This window comes from Micromys minutus (assembly GCF_963924665.1).
Source record: "Micromys minutus genome assembly, chromosome: 32".
Lineage (NCBI taxonomy): Eukaryota > Metazoa > Chordata > Mammalia > Rodentia > Muridae > Micromys > Micromys minutus.
This window is the reverse complement of record NC_137967.1, coordinates 17476234-17496211: the sequence shown is the minus strand read 5'-3', so window position 1 is coordinate 17496211 and position 19978 is coordinate 17476234. Positions and strand designations below refer to the sequence as shown.

The following is a 19978-nucleotide window of genomic DNA, read 5'->3' as shown; positions in this document are numbered from 1 at the left end:
TTTCTTTTTAGCTTTCTATTTCCTTTACGCAAGAGGGAAGGTCAGATAGCTTCATGTGATATGAACAAATCAGGAGGATGAAGGGAATCATTTGTTATTAGATACAATGATCAGTGACTATCTTTGTTAAGGTCTCTCTTTCTGTGGCAAAACATCACAGCAGAAAACAACGTGGGGTGGAAAGGGTTTATTTTGCTTGCACTTTACAGTTTGTCCTCCAAGGAATCCAGGGCAGAAATCCAGGGCAGGAACACAGGGCAGGAACACAGGGCAGGAACCTGGAGGCAGGAGCTGATGCAGTGGCCACGGAGGGGATGCTTCTTACTGGCTTGCTCATTATTGCTTGCTCAGCCTGTTTTTTATTTTTTATTTTATTTAATTAATTTATTTATTTATTATTTTTTTATAGAAACAAGGACTTTCTAAAAGCCATCCAGCATTGAAATTTTCCACAGTGGGTTAGGTCTTTCTCCATGCAATCACTAAATAAGAAAATACTCTACAGGCTTGCCTGCTACGTGATCTTAAAGACATGCTTTCTCAATTAAAGTTCTCTTCTACCAAATGATTCTAGCTCGTGTCATATTGACACAATAATCAGCCAGCTCAGAGATCCAGGGGCCCCCACTGCTTCACTGTCAGGTTTCAACCTCTCTCTCTCCATCTGGCTCCTGAAACTCACTACTCCGAAATCTCTTGCGTATACTTTCTTTTCCGTCCCTTTCTCCCATTTGTGGCTCTCATGAGCCAGAGAATGAAATGGGAACTCTGGAGAAATTACACCTGCAGACTTTATAAAGTCCCGTGCCAGGAAATGAGGAGACGGAGACATGCACAGGATTCTGGGACGCTATTCTTGTCAACTGAAATATAATCACATTTACACGGAACACAAAGGACATACAGAGACGCCTTTATAATTTAAGGTCATAAATGTAAATATACCCCAGACATGCAAGAACAGACTGGCCATCACATCTCGACTCAGAGACAAAAACACACATCTGTACATTTTTATCAGAAAGGACCTTTCATGAATTGAAAGGCTACAGCACACACACACAACCCCATGCCTTAGTGAGTAAACAGACAAAACTGAGCCGACAGCTGCACACTATCCCCACAAAGCAGGAGGCGTCACTTGCACTGCCCCCGTTTCTCCTGTGTATCTGTTTCATGGTGCCCTTGCCAACATCCACGGTGCGGGTAAGGGAATGAGAAGTGAGCAGCCAAACAGGAAGTTGCTATGGGTGCTCAGTCTCTGGGCAACGAGAGAGAGGAGGCGGGATCATCTGATGTTGCATAACTGAGTGGAGAGGCGGGTTCAGCATAAAAGATCCAGTTGGAGTGTGCATTGAGGTCAACAGTGGTTAGATCAGGACCATGGAGCCCAGCATTTTGCTCCTCCTTGCTCTCCTTTTGGGCTTCTTGTTACTCTTAGTCAGGGGACATCCAAAGTCCCGTGGCAACTTCCCACCGGGACCTCGTCCCCTGCCCCTCTTGGGGAACCTCTTGCAGATGGACAGAGGAGGCCTTCTCAATTCCTTCATGCAGGTGAGACATGCACAGGGCCTGAGCCCTGTGGGTTTAGCCCTGTGTTTCCTCTTGGAGATCACTCAGCAGGAAGGGCAAGGGGCTCCTTCCTGGCTGTAGGTTCGGGTTGGAAGGTTGCTGAGGGGAGAGTGAGATATTAATTCATGGGGGATGATGCTCAGATGGACAGGAAAGTCATGCTGCTGTGTGGGGGCACTGTGCTTAGAGGGCACTAAGTGTAGAGGTGTTGAGGTATAAGCAGTAGAATTTTACTCCTTGGGGCTTGTCTGTTCCAGAAGAGAAAGACAAATATCAGAGTCATCATCATGAAAGTTTGCTTCTGCCAACAAGAGATTAGCCTTAGTTATTCCAGGACAAAGGTAAAGAGAAGCAGGGCAGGAGGAGGAGTGGGTAGGAGTGTTTATCAGTTTATACCAACAGTTGGCTTGGCATTTACCCACCAGCGTCTTTTTGGTGCTTCACACATGGGTTTCATTTAAAAAAAATGGATTTTTTTGAAACTTACATTTCAATTGTTATCCCTTTCTCTAGCTTCTTTTCTGGATTCCCCTTATCCTATTTCCCTCCTCCTGCTTCTATGAGAGTTCTCCTCCACCCACTTACCCATTCCCTCCCACCTCCTGGCCCTGGAATTACCTTCCACTGGGCCATCATCTTTCACAGGACCAAGGGCCTCTTCTCTTATTGATGCTGTATAAGGCCATCCTCTTCTACATATGTGGCTAGAGCCATGGGGCCCTCCCTGTTTACTCTTTGGTTGGTTATTTAGTTTCTGGGAACTCTGGGCCAAGAGTCTGATTGATTGATATTTTTATTCTTCCTATGGGGTTGAAAACCCCTTCAGCTCCCTCAGTCCCTTTTCTAACTCCTCCACTGGGAACGCCATTTCTGTCCAATGGTTGATTGAGAACATTCACCTTTGTATGTGTCAGACTCTGGCAGAGCCTCTTCAGAGACAGCTATATCAGGCTCCTGTCAGCAAGCACTTCTTGTCATATACAGTATTGTCTGGGTTTGGTTGCTGTATATGGAATGGATCCCCAGGTGGGGCAGTCTCTGAATAACCTTTCCTTCAGTCTCTGCTTTACACTTTGTCTTTTCTCCTGTGAACTTTTTGATCTTCTTTCTCAGAAGGACTGAAACATCCACATTTTGGTCTTCCATCTTCTTGATCTTCATGTGGTCTGTGGGTTGTAAATTGGGTATTCCAAACTTTTGGGCTAATATCAACTTATCAGTGAGTGCACACCATATGTGTTTTTGTTTTGTTTTGTTTTGTTTTGGTTTTTTTTTTTTTGGTGACTGGTTCACCTCACTCAGGATGATGTTTTCTAGTTTCATCCATTTGCCTAAGTATTTCATAAAGTCATTGATTTTAATACCCGAGTAGTACTTTATTGTGTAGATGTACCACACTTTCAGTACCCATTCCTCTGCTGAAGGACATCTGGGTTCTTCACAGGTTCTGGTTATTATAAATAAGACTGTTTGAACAAAATGGAGCGTGTGTCCTTGTTATATGTTGGAGCATCTTTTGGGTCTATGTCAAGGAGTGGCATAGCGGGGTCTTCAGGTAACACTATGTTCAATTTTCTGAGAAACTGACAGACTGATTTTCAGAGTGGTTGTACCAGATTGCAATCCCACCAGCAATTGAGGACTTCTTCTCTTTCTCCACATCCTTTCCAGCACCTGATGTCACCTGAGTTTTTGACTTTATTCATTCTTACTGGTATGAGGTGGAGTCTCAGACTTGCCTTGATTTTCATTTTCACGATGAGTAAACATTTTAAACATTTCTTTACATGTTTTTAGGACATCCAGTATTTTTCAGTTGAGAATTTTTTGTTCAGTCCCCCCCCAACCCATTTTTAATAGGGTTATTTGGTTCTCTGGAATCTAACTTCTTGAGTTCTTTGTATACATTGAATACAAAGCCCTCTATCAGAAGTAGGATTGGTAAAGATCTTGTCCCAATCTGTTGGTCGATGTTTTGCCCTATTGACAGTGTCCTTTGCCTTACAGAAATTTTGCAATTTTATGCAGTCCCATTTGTCAATTCTTGATCTTAGAGCATAGGCCATTTGTGTTCTCTACAGGAAGTTTCCTTTTGTGCCTATGTGTTCGAGGCTCTTCCCCATTTTCTCTATCATCACTTTCAGTGTATCTGATTTTATATAGAAGTCCTTGATCCACTTGGACTTGTTCTTTGTACAAGGTGAAAGAATGGATTGATTTGCATTCTTCTACATGTTGACCACCTCGTGGTCCAGCACCATTTGTTTAAAATGCTGTCTTTTTTTCACTGAATGGTTTTAGCTCCTTTGTCAAAAGATCAGGTGACCATAGTTGTATGAGTTTATTTCTGGGTCTTTAGTTCTATTCTATTGGTATACCTGTCTGTCTCTGTACCAATACCATACATTTTTTTATCACCATTGCTCTGTAATACAGCTTGAGGTTGGGGATTGTGATTCCCCCAGAAGTTCTTTTATTGTTTAGAATAGCTTTTTGCTATCCTGGGTTTTTTCTTATTCTATATGAATTTGGAAATTGCTCTTTCTACCTCTATGAAGAATTGAGTTGGAATTTTGATAGGGATTTCATTGAATCTTTAGATTGCTTTTTGCAAGGTGGCCATTTTTACTATATTAATCCTACCAATCCATAATCATGGGAGATTGTTCCATCTTCTGAGATCCTCTTTTATTTCTTTCTTCAGAGACTTAAAGTTCTTATCATACAGATCTTTCACTTGTTTGGTTAGAGTCACACCAGTGTATTTTACAGTATTTGTGACTAATTTGGAGGGTGTTGTTTCCCTAATTTCTTTTTCAGCTTCTTTATCCTTTGAGTCAAGTTAGGCTACAGATTTCTTTGATTTAATTTTATATCCACCCACTTTGATGAAGTTGTTTATGAGATTTGGGAGTTCTCTCTTGCAATTTTTGGGGTCACTTAAACATAGTACCATATCATCTGCAAGTAGTGATATTTTGATTTCTTTCTTTTCAATTTGTATCCCTTTGCCTTCTTTCTGTTTTCTACTTGTTCTGGCCAGGATTTCCAGCACTATATGAACTAGGTAGGGAAAGATTGAGCAGCCTTGTCCAGTCTGATTTTAGTGGCATTGCTTTAGGTTTCTCTCCATTTAGTTTGATGTTGGCTACTGGTTTTCTGTATATTGCTTTTAGTATGTTTAGGTATGGACTTTGAATTTATAATCTTTCCAAGACATTTAACCTGAAGAGGTGTTGAAATTTGTCAAATGCTTTCTCAGCATCTAAGGAGATTTGTTTTTGTTTTTGCCTTTTGAGTTTGTCTATATAGTAGATTATGTTGATGTATTTTTCTATATTGATCCATCCCTGCATTTCTGGGATAAAGCCTACTTTATGATTATGGATGATTATTTTGACGTGTTCTTGGATTAGGTTTGCGAGATTTTTATTGAGTGTTTTTTTCATTGATTTTCATAAGGGATATTGGTCTCAAGTTTTTTTTTTTTCTTTGCTGGGTCTTTGTGTGGTTTAGGCACACTTCTCTTTCTATTAAGTGGAATAGTTTGAAGAGTAATGGTATTACATCTTCTGTGCACGTCTCATAGAATTCTGCACTAAATTTAATCTGGTCCTGTGCTTTCTTTGGTTGCGAGAGTTTTAATGACTGCTTCTATTTCTTCAGGGGTTATGAGACTGTTTAAATGGTTTATTTGATCTTGATTTAACTTTGGTATTTGTCTAGAAAATGGTCCATTTACTCCAGATTTTCCAGTTTTATTTAGTATAAGCTTTTGTAATAGGATCTGATAATTTTTTGAATTACCTCTATTTCTGTATTATGCCTCCCTTTTTATTTCTGAGTTTGTTAATTTGGATAATGTCTCTGTGTCCTCTGGTTAGTCTGGCTAAGTGTTCATATATCTTGTTGATTCTTTCACAGTTGATCTTCTCCTGGTTTTGTTGATTCTTTGTATAGTTCTTTTTGTTTCTACTTGATTGATTTCAGCTCTGAATTTGATTATTTCCTGCCTCCTAATCCTCTTGGGCAAGTTTGCTTCTTTTTGTTCTAGAGCTTTCAGCTGTGCTGTCAAGCTGTTGGAGTGTCCTCTCTCCAGTTTCTTTTTGGAGGCACTAAGAGCCATAAGTTTCCTCTCAGCACTGCTTTTATTGTGTCCCATAAATTTTGGTATGTTGTGTGTTCATTTCTATTACATTCTAAAAAGTCTTTGATTTCTTTCTTTTTGTTTTCCTTGATCAAGTTATCATTGAGGAGATCATTGTTCAGCTTCCATGTGTATGTGGGCTTTCTGTTGCTTTGCTGTTATTGAAGACGAGCCTTAGTCTATGGTGATCTGATAGGATGCATGGAATTATTTCAATTTTATTACAATGGGATTATTACAATTTTTTTGTATCAGTTGAGGCTTGTTTTGTGACTGACTATATGATCAATTTTGGAGAAGGTACCATGAAGTACCATGAAGCTTTCATAGTCTTTGTTGAGAAGTCTGATTAATTCTGACAGGTCTGCCTTTATATGTTACTTGACCCTTTTCCCTTACTGCTTTTAATATTATTTCTTTGTTTTGTGCATTTGGTGTTTTGACTATTATGTGACAGGAGGAATTTCTTTTCTGGTCCATTTTTATTTGGAGTTCTGTAGAGTTTTTGTATGTTCACGGGCATTTCTTTCTTTAGGTTAGGGAAATTTTCTTCTAATTACTTAAAGGTATTTCATGGCTCTTTCTTTAAGTTGGGAATCTTTTCTGTCTTCTATACCTGTTATGTTTAGTTTTGGTTTTCTCATTGTTTCCTGGATTTTTGGATGTTTTTGGGTTAGGAGTTTTTCTGTTTTGTTTTGTTTTTCTTTTTTTTTTTTTTCATTTTGTTTGACTGTTGTGTCAGTCTTTTTTTTAATGGTATCTTCTGCACCTGAGATTCTCTCTTCAATGTCTTGTATTCTGCTGCTGATTTTGCATCTCTGACTCATGACCTCTTTCATAGGTATTTTATCTCCAGGGTTGTCTTCTTTTGTTATTTCTTTATTGTTTCTATTTTCATTTTTATATTCTGGATGGTTTTGTTTAATTACTTCACTTGTTTGTTTTTTGTTTTTTGTCATTCTTTAGGGGATTTTTTATGCTTACACTTTAAGAGTTTCTATCTGTTTACCTGTGTTCTCCTGTATTTCTTTAAGGTAGTTATTTATGTCCTTCCTAAATTCCTCTATCATCATGAGGTGTGATTTTATATATGAATCTCACTTTTTCATTGTGATGGAGTATTCAGGACTTGCTGTAGTGGGAGAACTGGGTTCTGATGCTGTCAAGTAGCCTTGGTTTCTGTTGTTTATGTTCTTGCACTTGGCTCTTGCCATTAGGTTATCTTTTGTTCTACCTGCCCATCTGTCTCTGACTGGAGCCTTCCTTCTTGTGATCATAGTTGTGTAAGAATTCCTCAGAGTCTAGTTGTCTCTGTGATCCTGTGATTCTGAGTTCCTGGGATCCTCAGATCCTGGGTGTGTCAGAGCTTCTTAGAGTCAAGCTGCCTCTAAGATCCTGAAATCCAGGTGTGACCACACTACTAAGATCCTGTTATGTCAGAGACCCTGGGAGTCAAGCTTTCACTGGGATTTGCTGGAGTGGGTGGGAAGCCAGAGCACTGAGTTTGCTTCAGGTACAGATAAAAGCTGGAAGGAACCAGTGCCTCTGCCTAGGCAAGGGTTTGTGATTCAGTTGTTCCTGTAGGGGTCCCAGTTATGCTGGGTGTTGGGGAAGATGTTGTGGCCTCAAATGTGATCTCAAGTGTGTCAGAGCTTCAGTGCTCCTGGGTGTTCCCGGACTCCTGGGAGTTGAGCTTTCTCTGTGATCCTGGCATGTTAGAGCACCTGGGAGATGGGCTTCCTCTGGGTATGTGGGGATGGCTGTGGAACCAGCACTGAAGGTCTTCTCAGGGCACAGGCTCAGACTGGAAGGGACCCACAACACTGGCTGGGTGGGGGTTCTTTTGTCCGTTGATCCCTGGGTACCAAGTTACTCCGGGTGTTGAGGCAGATGATTTGCCCTATTCACCTGAGATCCTGATCATGTTAGAGCACCTAGGTGATGGGCTTCCTCTGGGTATTGTGGGAATGGGTGCAGAACCAGCGCCCAAGGTCTGCTCAGGGCACAAGTTCAGACCATAAGGGAATGGTGTTTCATGTTTAGTTACCACCTACTAACTAATAATCACTATCCGTAATCTCTACCTTTTTATGAGAGAGCTGAGGCAGTGACTGTAAGTTCTACCCCTCTGTCCAGTGCCATGGCTGTGGATGTCACATCCGTGTGTGGATGTCACATTCGTGTGTGGATGTCACATCCGTGAACCACGCATTTGTTATCCTCTGGCTTAAAAAAAAATCTCTCCTCTAAAACACCAATGATAAATTCAGTTATGTTATTTTATTTTTTGAGGAGGAATCTTCTTTCGTTTTTTAGAGGTTGGATCTCACCTCATGATTTTCCTACCTTAGCCTCCAGAATGACAGGCATGTTACCACACCCTGCCACGCATGTTTTAAACACATGCCTCTCATATGTGAGAAAGGTCAAACCAACATCCTACTTGATCTATTTTAAGAAATAACTTACTGTACATACATACCGGACCTTCACCCCTCCTTTCTCTCTCCCTCAGAAACCTTTCTTTGGCCAACGCTTCCCTTCCTACCTTGATGTCCCTTTTTGTTTCTACCCACTGAGTTTAGTTAGGATCTTTCAGGGTGGGTTGATGTGTGGTTTATTTCTTGGAGATCACTTAGTATAAAGAGAAAGGTTGGATGCCTTCTGGGCTCTAGGTTCAGTTGGGAGGGTTGGTGAGTAAAACATGAGATGCTGGCAACTTCCTGATTGTGTGGGGACAATTTGCCATAACATGAACTCAAGAGTGACTATACCACTAAGTAATCAACTCCCTCCCCCAGCCATCTGCGCCACTGCCCACAGTCCCACAGGGAGTGGTGGTAGCACCCACAATGCTGCATCTTTCCTCTGCAGTGAAGGTGATCTTTTTCCATTAATTAACTAATTAACTTAGGGGACACTCAAAGTCCCATGCTAACTTCCCACTAATTAATTAAGTAATCAATTTGGGTGTCCCTCATCACCTCCCCTCCTCTTTTGAGAGGGTGGAGGCTCCCTGGGTATCTTCCCCACCCTGACACATTAAGTGTATGTGAGGCTAGGCACATCCTCTTCCTCTTCAACTAGACAAGGCAGTCCAGGCTTTTGGGATAGCTCTTGCTCCAGTTGCTTGGGACCCACATAAAAGCCGAGCAGCACCTCTGCTATTTATTTTCAGGAAGGCCTAGGTCCAGCCTGTGTATGCTTTTTGTTTGTAGTTCAGTCTCTGAGACCTACAGGGGTCCAGGTCAGTTGGCTCTGTCGGTCTTCCTCTTGTGGGGTTGTTATTCCATATGAAACCCTTAATCCTTCCCCCAACTTTTTTCTAAGACTTCAGAGATCCATCCAGTGTTTGGCTGCAGGTCTTTGCATCTGTTATAGTCACTACTGGGTGGAGTCTCTCAGACAACAGTTAAGATAGGCTCCTGTCTGCAAGCATTACAGAGAATCATTAATGGGGTCAAGGATTGGTTCTTGCCCATGGCATGGGTGTCACACTGGGCTAGTTATTGGTTGGTCATTCCCTCAGTCTCTGCTCCATCTTAGTGACAGTGACCTTAGGTTATAACCACACAGGGCTCTTAGGGTCTAGGAAATATGCAGTTGACAGGAAATTAGAACCTATACCAACTCTGATGATGATCTGGTTGACTTTCTTTCTTTCTTTTTAAAGATTTATTTATTTAATATATGTGAGTACACTGTATCTGTCTTCAGACACACCAGAATAGGGCATCAGATCACACTCCAGATGGTTTTTAGGCACCATGTGGTTGCTGGGAATTGAACTCAGGACCTCTGGAAGAGCAGCTGGCACTCTTAACCACTGAGCCATCTCTCCAGCCCTCTGGTTGCCTTTCTAAATATATGCTTTGAACAATAAAGAATCCCATGCTTGACTGCTTAGCAATCATAGTGGCAGGATCAGAGAGTGGGGCTGCGTCTCTGACACCCGAGAGCTGACAGTCTGGCTAGAGATGTAGAATAAACTCAATCAAGTTTTTAGACTTCTTGTCTGCTCACCTGGATGACACAGAACACAGACAAAACAAGAGGCTGTTTCTCCCTAGGGTTTATAAGTATTTTATGTGCACAAGTGTTGCCTTCATGTGAACCACATGCATTATTGGTGCTCAAGATGAGTGTAGGATCTTCTGATGAGTTAAGGGTTGTGAGCACCAAGTAGGTGCTAGAAACTGAACCCGGGCTTCTGAAAGTATAGCAAATGCTTTTAAACATCAACCTCCAGCCCCAATTTAATTGAGTTTTGAGATCATCTGAGGGTCCATAAGGGTTTATTTCAGAGGTAAAATCGGATCAGATTTGTTCGCTGGAGTGAGAATAAGTGGGGAAAGGAGGCATTTCTGGGGAGCAATGAGGTACAGACAGAGCAGGATAAGGTCCAGGTGACAAGAGCATGATGTAAAGGAGGAGTGGTAGGTGTTGAATTTTGGGGTCAAGGGGAGGAAATGGTCTGACTGAAACCAACCATAGTTAGAAGTGGAACAGTCCACCTCAACCAGCAAGAGAGCATTTCCTGGTGCCTTAGTTTTCTGTTGTTAAAACAATAAACAAGAAGTCTGTTATCAAGTAAGGAGGTGTATAGACCTAGAATGATGACTCATGGGTTAGGAATGCTTGCTGCTCTTCCCGAGGATCCAGTTTGTTTCCCTGTGTCCATTTATGAAAGCTAGCAACTGCCTGTAGTTTCAGCTCCAGAGCATCTGACATTTTCCTCTGACTTTTGGAAGTACCCCCACACATGTGGCTCACAAATACACACACACACACACACACACACACACACACACACACACACACACACACACACGACGATTAACACCTAGGAGGTTTATCTAGGTTAGAATCATGGACAACACACCCACATATGTAAAAGAAGAAAAATCAAAGGAAGAGGGAGATGTGGAGGAGGAGGAGGAGGAGGAGGAGGAGGAGGAGGAGGAGGAGGAGGAGGAGGAGGAGGAGGAGGAGGAGGAGGAACTAAGAACCACAACATTGTCTGGAATTCCTGACATCTAGTCAGGATATTCCTGAAACTCTTGCATTCAGGGTTCTTATCCAACTGTAACTAGTTTCTTTATTCTGTTCCATCACCTCTTCTTAAGAGATTACTCTATCGTTAAGGAATGTGAGTGGTTACTTACCTGACATTTTCCTGCTGGGTGGAGTCATTAAGTGTGATGGGGGCCCTGAAAATAAAGCAAAGATTTTAACAACCAAGTGCAGGGAGGAAGACAAGGTCTTGATTGAAGTCTGGATAGAGACATGATGGAGAAGAGGTAAGAGAGGTGTAGGGAGAAGCTAGGTTGGAGACCTTAGGGAGGAGACAGTGATCCCATGCTGCTGAGAGCAGGCATGAGTATACATACACATTACTAGCATTACTAGCCCTAGGCAGAGAACCAGAGGAAGCTAGAACAAATGGCATTTTAAAATGCACAAATTAGGTGCTGGAGAGATGGTCTCTCAGGACCATTGGCTGCTTTTCTAGAGGACCCGGGCTCAATTCCCAGCAGATAGACAGACAGACAGACACATACATATGGTTCAAAATGATCCTAATTCTAGTCTCAGAGAACTTTGGCTCCATCTTCTGGTCTCTGAGGGCACTGCAGTAATGTAGAGTATTTACATACATGCAGGGACAATACTTATACACATGAAGTCTGTTATACTCCCATGGTAGGCTCACAAGAACATGCATCTCTGTCTGCTCACTGGATACATCATCAGGCCTTTATGTCTGGCTCCTGAGCCTTGATTCAAGAAAAGTGTGCCCAGGATCTATTTTCAGGTGCTCTGATAAGTTTTAGAATGGCTTATATCACAGTCTAGAGTCCCCCTCAGGTGGCTCCTTGGTCCTGCAGTGTGTTCACTTTTTTTTTTTTTTAATCCTCAGAGGATTTTTTTTTTTTTTTTTTTACAGTTTCATTTGGGTCATAAGGGGAAATCTACTGCTGGAAAGTGGTGTGAGAAACAAACACAGAAGGAACTACAGGGCAATCTTACTAGAGTGTGAGATTAAAAGCACCAGGGTACTCAAGTGGCAAATCTTGGAAGCTGCCAGAAGAGAAAAATTTGGGTGAGAAATAGAGAAATCTGTTCTATTTTCAAGCAGCCACATGGTGAGAAACAAGTAAGTGAGCTTCGGAAAACTTAATGTCCGGAAAAACATGCTCAGCCTATGGTTGGCATCTGAAAGAACATGTGATAGAAAGGAAGTTTCCAAAGAGCTACTATTTTTCTGAGTCAGGACTCAGAAGAGGAGGCAGTTCCCATAGTCAGAGGCACCACAGTGTTGCCTGATGGAACTTCTGCAGGTGCTTCCTAGAATTTGGATGGAATTCCAATTAATTATTGATATGTTATTTCTCCACCAGTGAAATGAGCAAATTCGAGCCAGATTAGGTTATATTAAAGGCAGGTTTATTGGGAAGCTGCACTGGGGAAAGTTCACTCGCCCCAAGGATCTAGGCTGCAGAAGTTGCCATGGGAAGGGTTAGGGAGAAAAGAAAGAGAGAAAGGATGTGCACACAGAGAGAGAAGAGGAGGAGGAGGACACACACACACACACACACACACACACACACACACACAGAGAGAGAGAGAGAGAGAGAGAGAGAGAGAGAGAGAGAGAGAGAGAGAGAGAGAGGTCTGGATTATACAGGGAGGAGGAGCTTTTGGGAGATGCCCAGTCTCTTGCTGGGTGAACCTGCAGTCCAGCTCTAGTTTGATATGTAAAACATGTACCTCAGTTGTTTCCCCTGGGTCTGAAACAAAACAGTTATCATCATCTTAGTCATTGTTGTAGTTGTCATTGTCACTATCATCACCATCCTCATCATTATTGTCCATTTAACATATGTGTACTTTGTGTGTGGATGCATGCACCCATTACATGGCGGTTAAATGGGGGCTTCCTTGACTTCTATCACTCTTCGTCCATTTCTTTTGGCACAATATCTCCCCGAACCTGGGCCTGGCATTCTCACAGCTAGGCTGGAAACTGGCAATCCCCACAATCCTGCCTCTACTTCCACTTTTGAGCTGGGGTTATTGGTGTGTATGGGACAACAGGTTTATCACTGGGACCTGGAATACAAACCCCAGTCATTATGATGGGGCAGCAAGTGCTCCAGGCTGCTGAGCTTTAATTTAAACAATTTCTTAAAAACAATTTCTCTTAGTTTTACTTGTATAAGATTGATTTGTCTGCTTGTATATCTGTGTATTATGTGTATGCCTGGTACCTGCAGAAGTAAAAAATAGCATTGGATCGCTTAGAACTGGAGTTGAAGATAATTGTGAGCCATTGTGAGGGTTCAGGGAATCAAAACCAAGTTCTCTACCTGAGATCTTAACATCTGTACCATTTCTCCAGCCATGCTTGCTATAATTTCGAGCTTCAGTATTTTTAAAGTTGATCATTGCTCTAGAGCAGTGATTCCCAGCTTTCTTTATGCTGAAATCCTTTAATACAGTTCCTCATGTTGTGATGACTTCCCCCCTGGCCATAAAATCATTTGTTTATAACTGTAATTTTGCTTCTGTTATGTGTTTGTGGTCTGAGTTGCATGGAAGAAAGAGAAACACTTCAGAATGTAATAGATTTAGTAAAAGCAATGAGGGGGGCAGAATAAGCCTTTGATAAACTACTGCCTAGTTGCTTCACAGAAGGGCTTTTCTTGATTGTAAAATAACAAGTCCACTCCTCCATATACAAATTTATAATGTCATCTAATTGTTGTCTCAGGGAACCATTACCTAAGAAAACACTCCTAGATATTAAATAGTCTTCCCTCTGCTGCTCTAAATTTCATCCAACTCTCTCCTCTGAGTCATAGTGACTCTCTGTCTCCTCCCTTGAACCTAGCCCACCAAAATCTAAGGATCCTGTCCATATCCCTTTGGCCAACTATTAGCCATTGGCATCTTTATTGATCTATCAAAATTCAATTGGACATGAGGACCTCTTGTGGTAAGTATTTAAAAAGGTTACAACATTTCCTTCAAGTCACTGCTCCACACTGATCCCTGGTTGCCTTTAGCCCAGGCAGTTGCTCTCTGGTGTTAGTTCTGGCACTGCAGGGCGAGATGGAACTTTAATTAACTTATATCTGGTTAGTATTTCTCACCTGGCTGACTCTCTGCTACCTGAGAATTCTGCTCACATGTTCTGTAGCCACCCCTTTCACAGAACACTTGGAGCTGAGTTGATGCATAAAGAAAAAAATCCACACAATAAACTCTGATTCAATTGGTATGATATAATTTTCACACCTAGAAAACCCAAATTGTCCTGCACAATACATTTCTTATAAAAATATTCACAACAACATGAATCTATGCAGAGATAAGCAGAGAGGAACATCTATGTCTGCTTCCATCTTGACTCCCTCTCCTTGTTCTAAGTCTTTGTTCCTGTTTATCCTCCTTATCATCCAATGATAGGCCTTGTTTTATCGAGAGTTTGTCTTCATCTGTGTAAGGACATCAGCTTCCAAGGACCTTCAGCATTTGGACTTCCATATTCATGATTGAATCACAGCATCAGGACCAATCTTCACCACAAGGGGATGAGGGTGGATGCAAACATGCACCATGCTATTCATTGTTCTCAATACTGAAAGGTTTTAATATTCATAGGACCAATTCCCTGTAGATGCCCAGAGATGGTTGTACTGCCAGGCATTTCCCAATCTGAACTGTAGACATGATTGACAGTCAGGATCACCACCAAGGATCATCCTTTTCCCACCCCAAGTAACCCAGTGACTGGGTCAGGGCCATTCTCTCTGACTGTTGTTAGGAGGCATTGATCACGTTGAAGCTGGGTCACAGGAAGGATGGTTCTTGGTTGAGATTCAAGAGTCAGCCAGACTGAAAGGCATAGACAGGGATCTTTATCCATATTTATATCCGTATCCACATCCATATCATATACATACCTGTGTATATATTTGTATCTATCCATATATATATATCAAGAAGCAGGTTAAGCCCTCTTCTTTCACCAGTAAGAATTTACTCCAAACTCTTGAGAAATAAAGAGAAAACTCTTTAATAGTGCGCATCTGGTTCTGGCTGCCACCCTGGAGACACTAACTTCAAACAGAATTTTAAAATGGCTTTTATAGAGTTTGGGCATTGGCAACCCACATGTACTATCATCTGTAAATCTCTTTTAAGATTTGCAGCCTCATTCTCACATTAGATTTTGAGCAATTAAACAATCTTTACAGAGCAGTGAATTTCAAGTCTATCTGTTTCAGGTAAGTGGGAGATTTACAGCAGAGATATTGTCATCATCACTTTTTAGACCAGTGCTGTCCCCTTGAGTGGTTGTCACTCAGGGTCTCAGTCACTGTTCTGGCTGTGATGTGACACCAGAGCTGAGTGTGACACAAAGGCCAAGGCAGCTCTCAGGAGAAAGCTTTTGTTGGGGGCTGAATTGGAGTCTCAGAGACTTAGTTCATTATCATCATAGCAGGAGCATGACCACAGGCATGTGCAGAGCTGGAGCAGCAGCCAAGAGCTACACCTGGATCTATGGACAGACAGAGTAACTCTGGGCTTGGTGTGTAGGTTTTCAAATCTCAAAGCCCACCTCCAGTGACACATTCCCTCCAACAAGGCCACACTTCCTTATCCTTCTAATCTTTTCAAATATCATCAATTCCTTGCACCTTAGCACTCAAATATAGAAGCCTTGGTTGACTATTCTTATTCAATTGACAACACCCAGGGTCATCCTGCCCTCATAGAAGAATTACACTCTTCCTAACGAAGAATTGGGACTTAATGCTGGTTGTTACCAAATGCTATCCCCTTTGAACTGCCCTGGGGAGCTATGTTCTTTAAATGGAACCCAACTGGAGCCTAGCTGGCAAGAATCTTAATGAATTGATGGTAACAGATATATATTCTCAGCAAGGCTAAGCTTCAATTGTGTTTAGGGCACAATTCTTTTCCTATAGTTTCTAACAAGTCTGGTTAGTTTGTTACTTATTCCCCTTGTCACATTAGAGGCGGCACTTAACCAAACCCTACCTTGTGCAATGTAGTATTTCCTAAGCAGATTGGTTGGTGAATTCTTTGTAATATCAATTCAATTTTATTGAATTGTTTTATCAATTTATTGAAGTGTTTTATTATGAGTTTTTATATTATATCTATAACCTGTTTATATTTGAGACAAAAATTTATGTTACCCAGCCTGGCCCCCAGCTCAACAGCAGCCAGAGATGCTCTTGAATCTCTGGACCTTTTTATTTACTTCCCAAGTGCTGAGTGTTTGGCACTAGCCAGGCAACAGCACACTAGCCCAGCCCCCACTGTTCTAGTGAAACACAGTACTGCCTGGAACATTTAAGCAGTCAAGGGACACCTTCCTGGTGGTGGATTCACCCTGAAATTTCTAGGTCCTAAGAAAAGGAAGGGGGTCCAGGGACAACCTATTTACCAATCTTTATCTAAGTGTTTTAACAATTTAACAACAATTTCTATTCTGGCTAACACCAGTCCTGGTTCCTTTATGTTTGACAGCTTCGGGAAAAATATGGAGATGTGTTCACAGTGCACCTGGGACCACGTCCCGTGGTCATGCTCTGTGGGACAGACACCATAAGGGAGGCTCTGGTGGGCCAAGCGGAGGCTTTCTCTGGCCGGGGGACAGTTGCTGTTGTCGAGCCGGTCTTCAAGGAATATGGTGAGACTGTCAAACATTGGAAAGAGGGGGGTGGAAAATTGGCACAGAGAGTTGATTCTGATAGAGGGGAAAAACCCAGGTTTCTTTGAACTTCATGTGTGACCCGCCCTCCCATGCTTCCTTTACTTTCTCAGGTGTGATCTTCTCCAACGGAGAACGCTGGAAGGCCCTTCGGCGGTTCTCTCTGGCCACCATGAGAGACTTTGGGATGGGAAAGAGGAGTGTGGAGGAGCGGATTCAGGAGGAAGCACAATGTTTGGTGGAGGAACTTCGGAAATCCCAGGGTGAGTCTGGGAGAATGGGCACGAAGGAAGATGGCAGAGACATGAGTGTACAGCCAAAGAAAGAGAAAGAGACATCCATGAGTAGAGAAACACACACACACACACACACTTGCGTACACATAAACACACACTCACACTTAATCATAAACACATTCAATCACACTCATTCAAACACACACATATTTACTCACACATTCACACACATTTACATATTAAAATAAACACATACCAACAAACACATATAGAAATAAACACACACAAAAACACATACACATAAACATACACACATACTCAAACACACATAAACACACACATAAGCATAGATCCATTTACATATACTTATACACACAAACAAACAATTCACTCGCACACATACATTAACACACACATATGCGCACACATATAACCACACACATAAACTAATAAACATACACAAATTCACTCACATATACCCTGAAACACACACATTCACATATAAACACACACATTGACACAAACACTGTGGGAGAGAGAGAGAGAGAAATACATAAAAACAGGGAAAGAGACATGAGGGTCACAGTGTCCAAGAATAACTCAGAAAAACAGATTGCATGATTAGCGTGCTGGGTTCTTCCAGTCCAGGAAATTGATGCCCATGTTAAGATTGTATGTCAGGAGGCATGACGGCACAAGCTTTTCCTCCCAGAATCAGGGGCCTGAGAAAGAAGGATTATAAATTCAAAGCCAGTCTGGTACATCATCAAGTCTTGTCTCTAAAAGAAAGAGTTGATGCTGTGGGTGCACATGCAGCTCTCGGTCTGATCCCCAACACCACAATATTGGCAACGTGTTACATGCTGGTCTTCATAGTGTATCTGAGATGGAGGCAGGAGCTTAGACATTTGAGGTCATTCTTGACTTTATATGGTGTTCAAGTTCATCATGGTTACACAAAACAGTCTCAAAGCATGGTCTATGTCCAATGCATGTGTGGGAAACAAGGAACTGTGTTTTTCCATTGTGGATAGGTGATTTGTGAGGCAGTGATCAAAGATGCCAGGCGGGCTGTTTTACTCTGTGGTAGGCTTTGGGGCACTTTTTAAAAAAACCTCCATACAGGGACATACTGGTGACACAGTCTGTTGTTGTTTGGTTCATCATACTGCTGTTTGTCACAGATGAGAGACTTGTTAATCCACCCAAACCCTTCCCTGCACCAATCCAGCCTGAGGGAGATGCCCATCAGCTCAGAGTCAGCTTGGTGATGGGGGTGGTGCAGGGTGGAGACTAACTCTTCATGCTGCTCCTCTCAGCTCTCTGGGTCTGAATCCTGGTCCCAGACACTAGTTACTTAGATGAACTTAGCTACCGTCTACTTATACCCAAAGTGAAAAGAAAAGCTATTTGCCCCGGACCCCTCATGACCAAGTTTTCAGCACGAAGGAGAATATTTTTTTGTCCCAGAGGGATAGAGGCAGTGACAATAAACGACAGGAGACAGGAGAATAAGGAGAAAGGGAAGAAAGCAAAGGAGAGAGGAGAAAGAAGAGGGGAAGGACAAAGGACTGCCTCTACATTTTGGGACAGATGTGGCACATGGACCAAATGGCAATATATAAGGGTAAAAGAGGAGCCACATGTTCTCAGGAAATGTTTAATTTTAATTGAGCCTGCTAATTGGATGAGCCAAAAGGGGCTTTTAATTGCTGGAGTTCAATACTTGGATAGCTGGACGTTGGTAGTCAACCAAAGGAGAAAGAAGTGGCCAAATATAAGAATAGACCTTGGGGACTAGTCTTAGGATTTTAATCTAACTTTTTTTTTTTTTTAGCAAGGAAGAGGGAATGGCCAGAAAGGGCAAGGCCTGCCAGAGCTCAAGTGGGTTGGTGTCCATTCATTAATAGGATTGTATTTCATGTATAATATTAGATAAATTAAAATTAGATAAGTTGTTGCATGCCACGCTGAGTGCAGGACCTGGTGCATCATAAGTGCAGGCTTGGCAGCTGATGCTATGCTTTGAGTAGTGATTGGAGGAGACAGTTTTTCAGAGATGGGGCCAAAGCCAAATGTTGTACCATTCATGACACCATGTCTGCTGTCTCCTGTCCTGCCTCCTCATCCTCCAGGAGCCCCCATAGACCCCACCTTCCCCTTCCACTGCATCACAGCCAACATCATCTGCTCCATTGTCTTTGGAGAGCGCTTTGACTACACAGACCGCCAGTTCCTGCGCCTGTTGGAGCTGTTCTATCAGACCTTTTCCCTCATAAGCTCATTCTCCAGCCAGGTGAGTGGGTGGGAACAGAAGAGCATCCAGGGCAGAGAAAACAAGAGACACTTTGTGGATGAAGGAGGGGGTGTCTGAGGGCTGGAAGGAAAACAGAGGCAGCATGGAGTGACAAGAAGGATGAGACCGGGAGCAGAGGGATAGATGGTGAGCAATGAGGAGAGACTTGACTGTAGCAATACAGAGTCATCTATACACGAAGATAATAATGAATCAGGGGCAGTGGCTATAGCTAAGAGTATACAGTACTTATCTATCATGTATTAATCCCTGGGTTCATTTCTAGCATGACATTAGCCAGGTGTGGTGATACATATATGTAATCCAAGTACATGTGCAATCAGAGTTTACAGTCATCTTTAGACAAGTATTGAGTTTGAGGACAGTCTGAAAAACATGATGTTTTATTTAACAAAACAACCAAAACCAAAATGATGGTTTAGGAAAGAGAAGAGAGCAAAAGAGGGTAGAGAATACAAGGCGAGACAGTGCTGAGAAAGATTCAGAGATTTTCTGATAGAACGCTGTGTGTATGTGCATCAAAGTGAAAATGGAGAAACAAGAGAAGATGAGCAAGAGAGGGAGGAAGGACTGAAGGAGGGAAGGGGAGAGGACAGAAGGGAGAGAAAGAGAGAGCATTGTTCCTAGGGAACCTAGAAACACAGCCTTCTTGAGTCCTGATAGCTCCAGGTGACCTCCTGGGCCCTTCTTTTTACAGGTGTTTGAGCTCTTCTCCACCATCTTGAAGTACTTTCCTGGTACCCACAGACAAATCTCCAAAAACCTCCAGGAAATCCTGGACTATATTGGCCATAGTGTGGAGACGCACAAGGCCACCCTGGACCCCAGCGCTCCACGGGACTTTATTGATACCTACCTTCTGCGCATGGAGATGGTTAGTCCTGCATGGATGAGAGGTGTTATGAGAGAGTGTGAATAATGGGGATGTGTCCAGAGGAAAAGACTGAAGAGAACAG

The 19978-nt window shown here is 42.3% G+C and overlaps 1 protein-coding gene across 2 annotated transcripts in view; it reads left to right on the top strand.

Moving 5' to 3' along the window:
* Positions 1-1383: 1383 nt before the first annotated feature.
* LOC308413723 (cytochrome P450 2B1-like) overlaps positions 1384-19978 on the top strand; it is a gene marked incomplete at its 5' end in the record, with an annotated part of 36511 nt that continues 17916 nt past the window's right edge. Inside the window, 5 exons of one of the 2 annotated variants that reach the window (XM_080908743.1) lie at positions 1384-1554; positions 16286-16448; positions 16583-16732; positions 18841-19001; positions 19720-19896. In XM_080908743.1, coding sequence (XP_080764869.1) covers positions 1384-1554; positions 16286-16448; positions 16583-16732; positions 18841-19001; positions 19720-19896 — 822 coding nt within the window. The remainder of the gene's footprint in view (positions 1555-16285; positions 16449-16582; positions 16733-18840; positions 19002-19719; positions 19897-19978) is intronic. The other variant, XR_013974848.1, reaches the window with a different exon arrangement.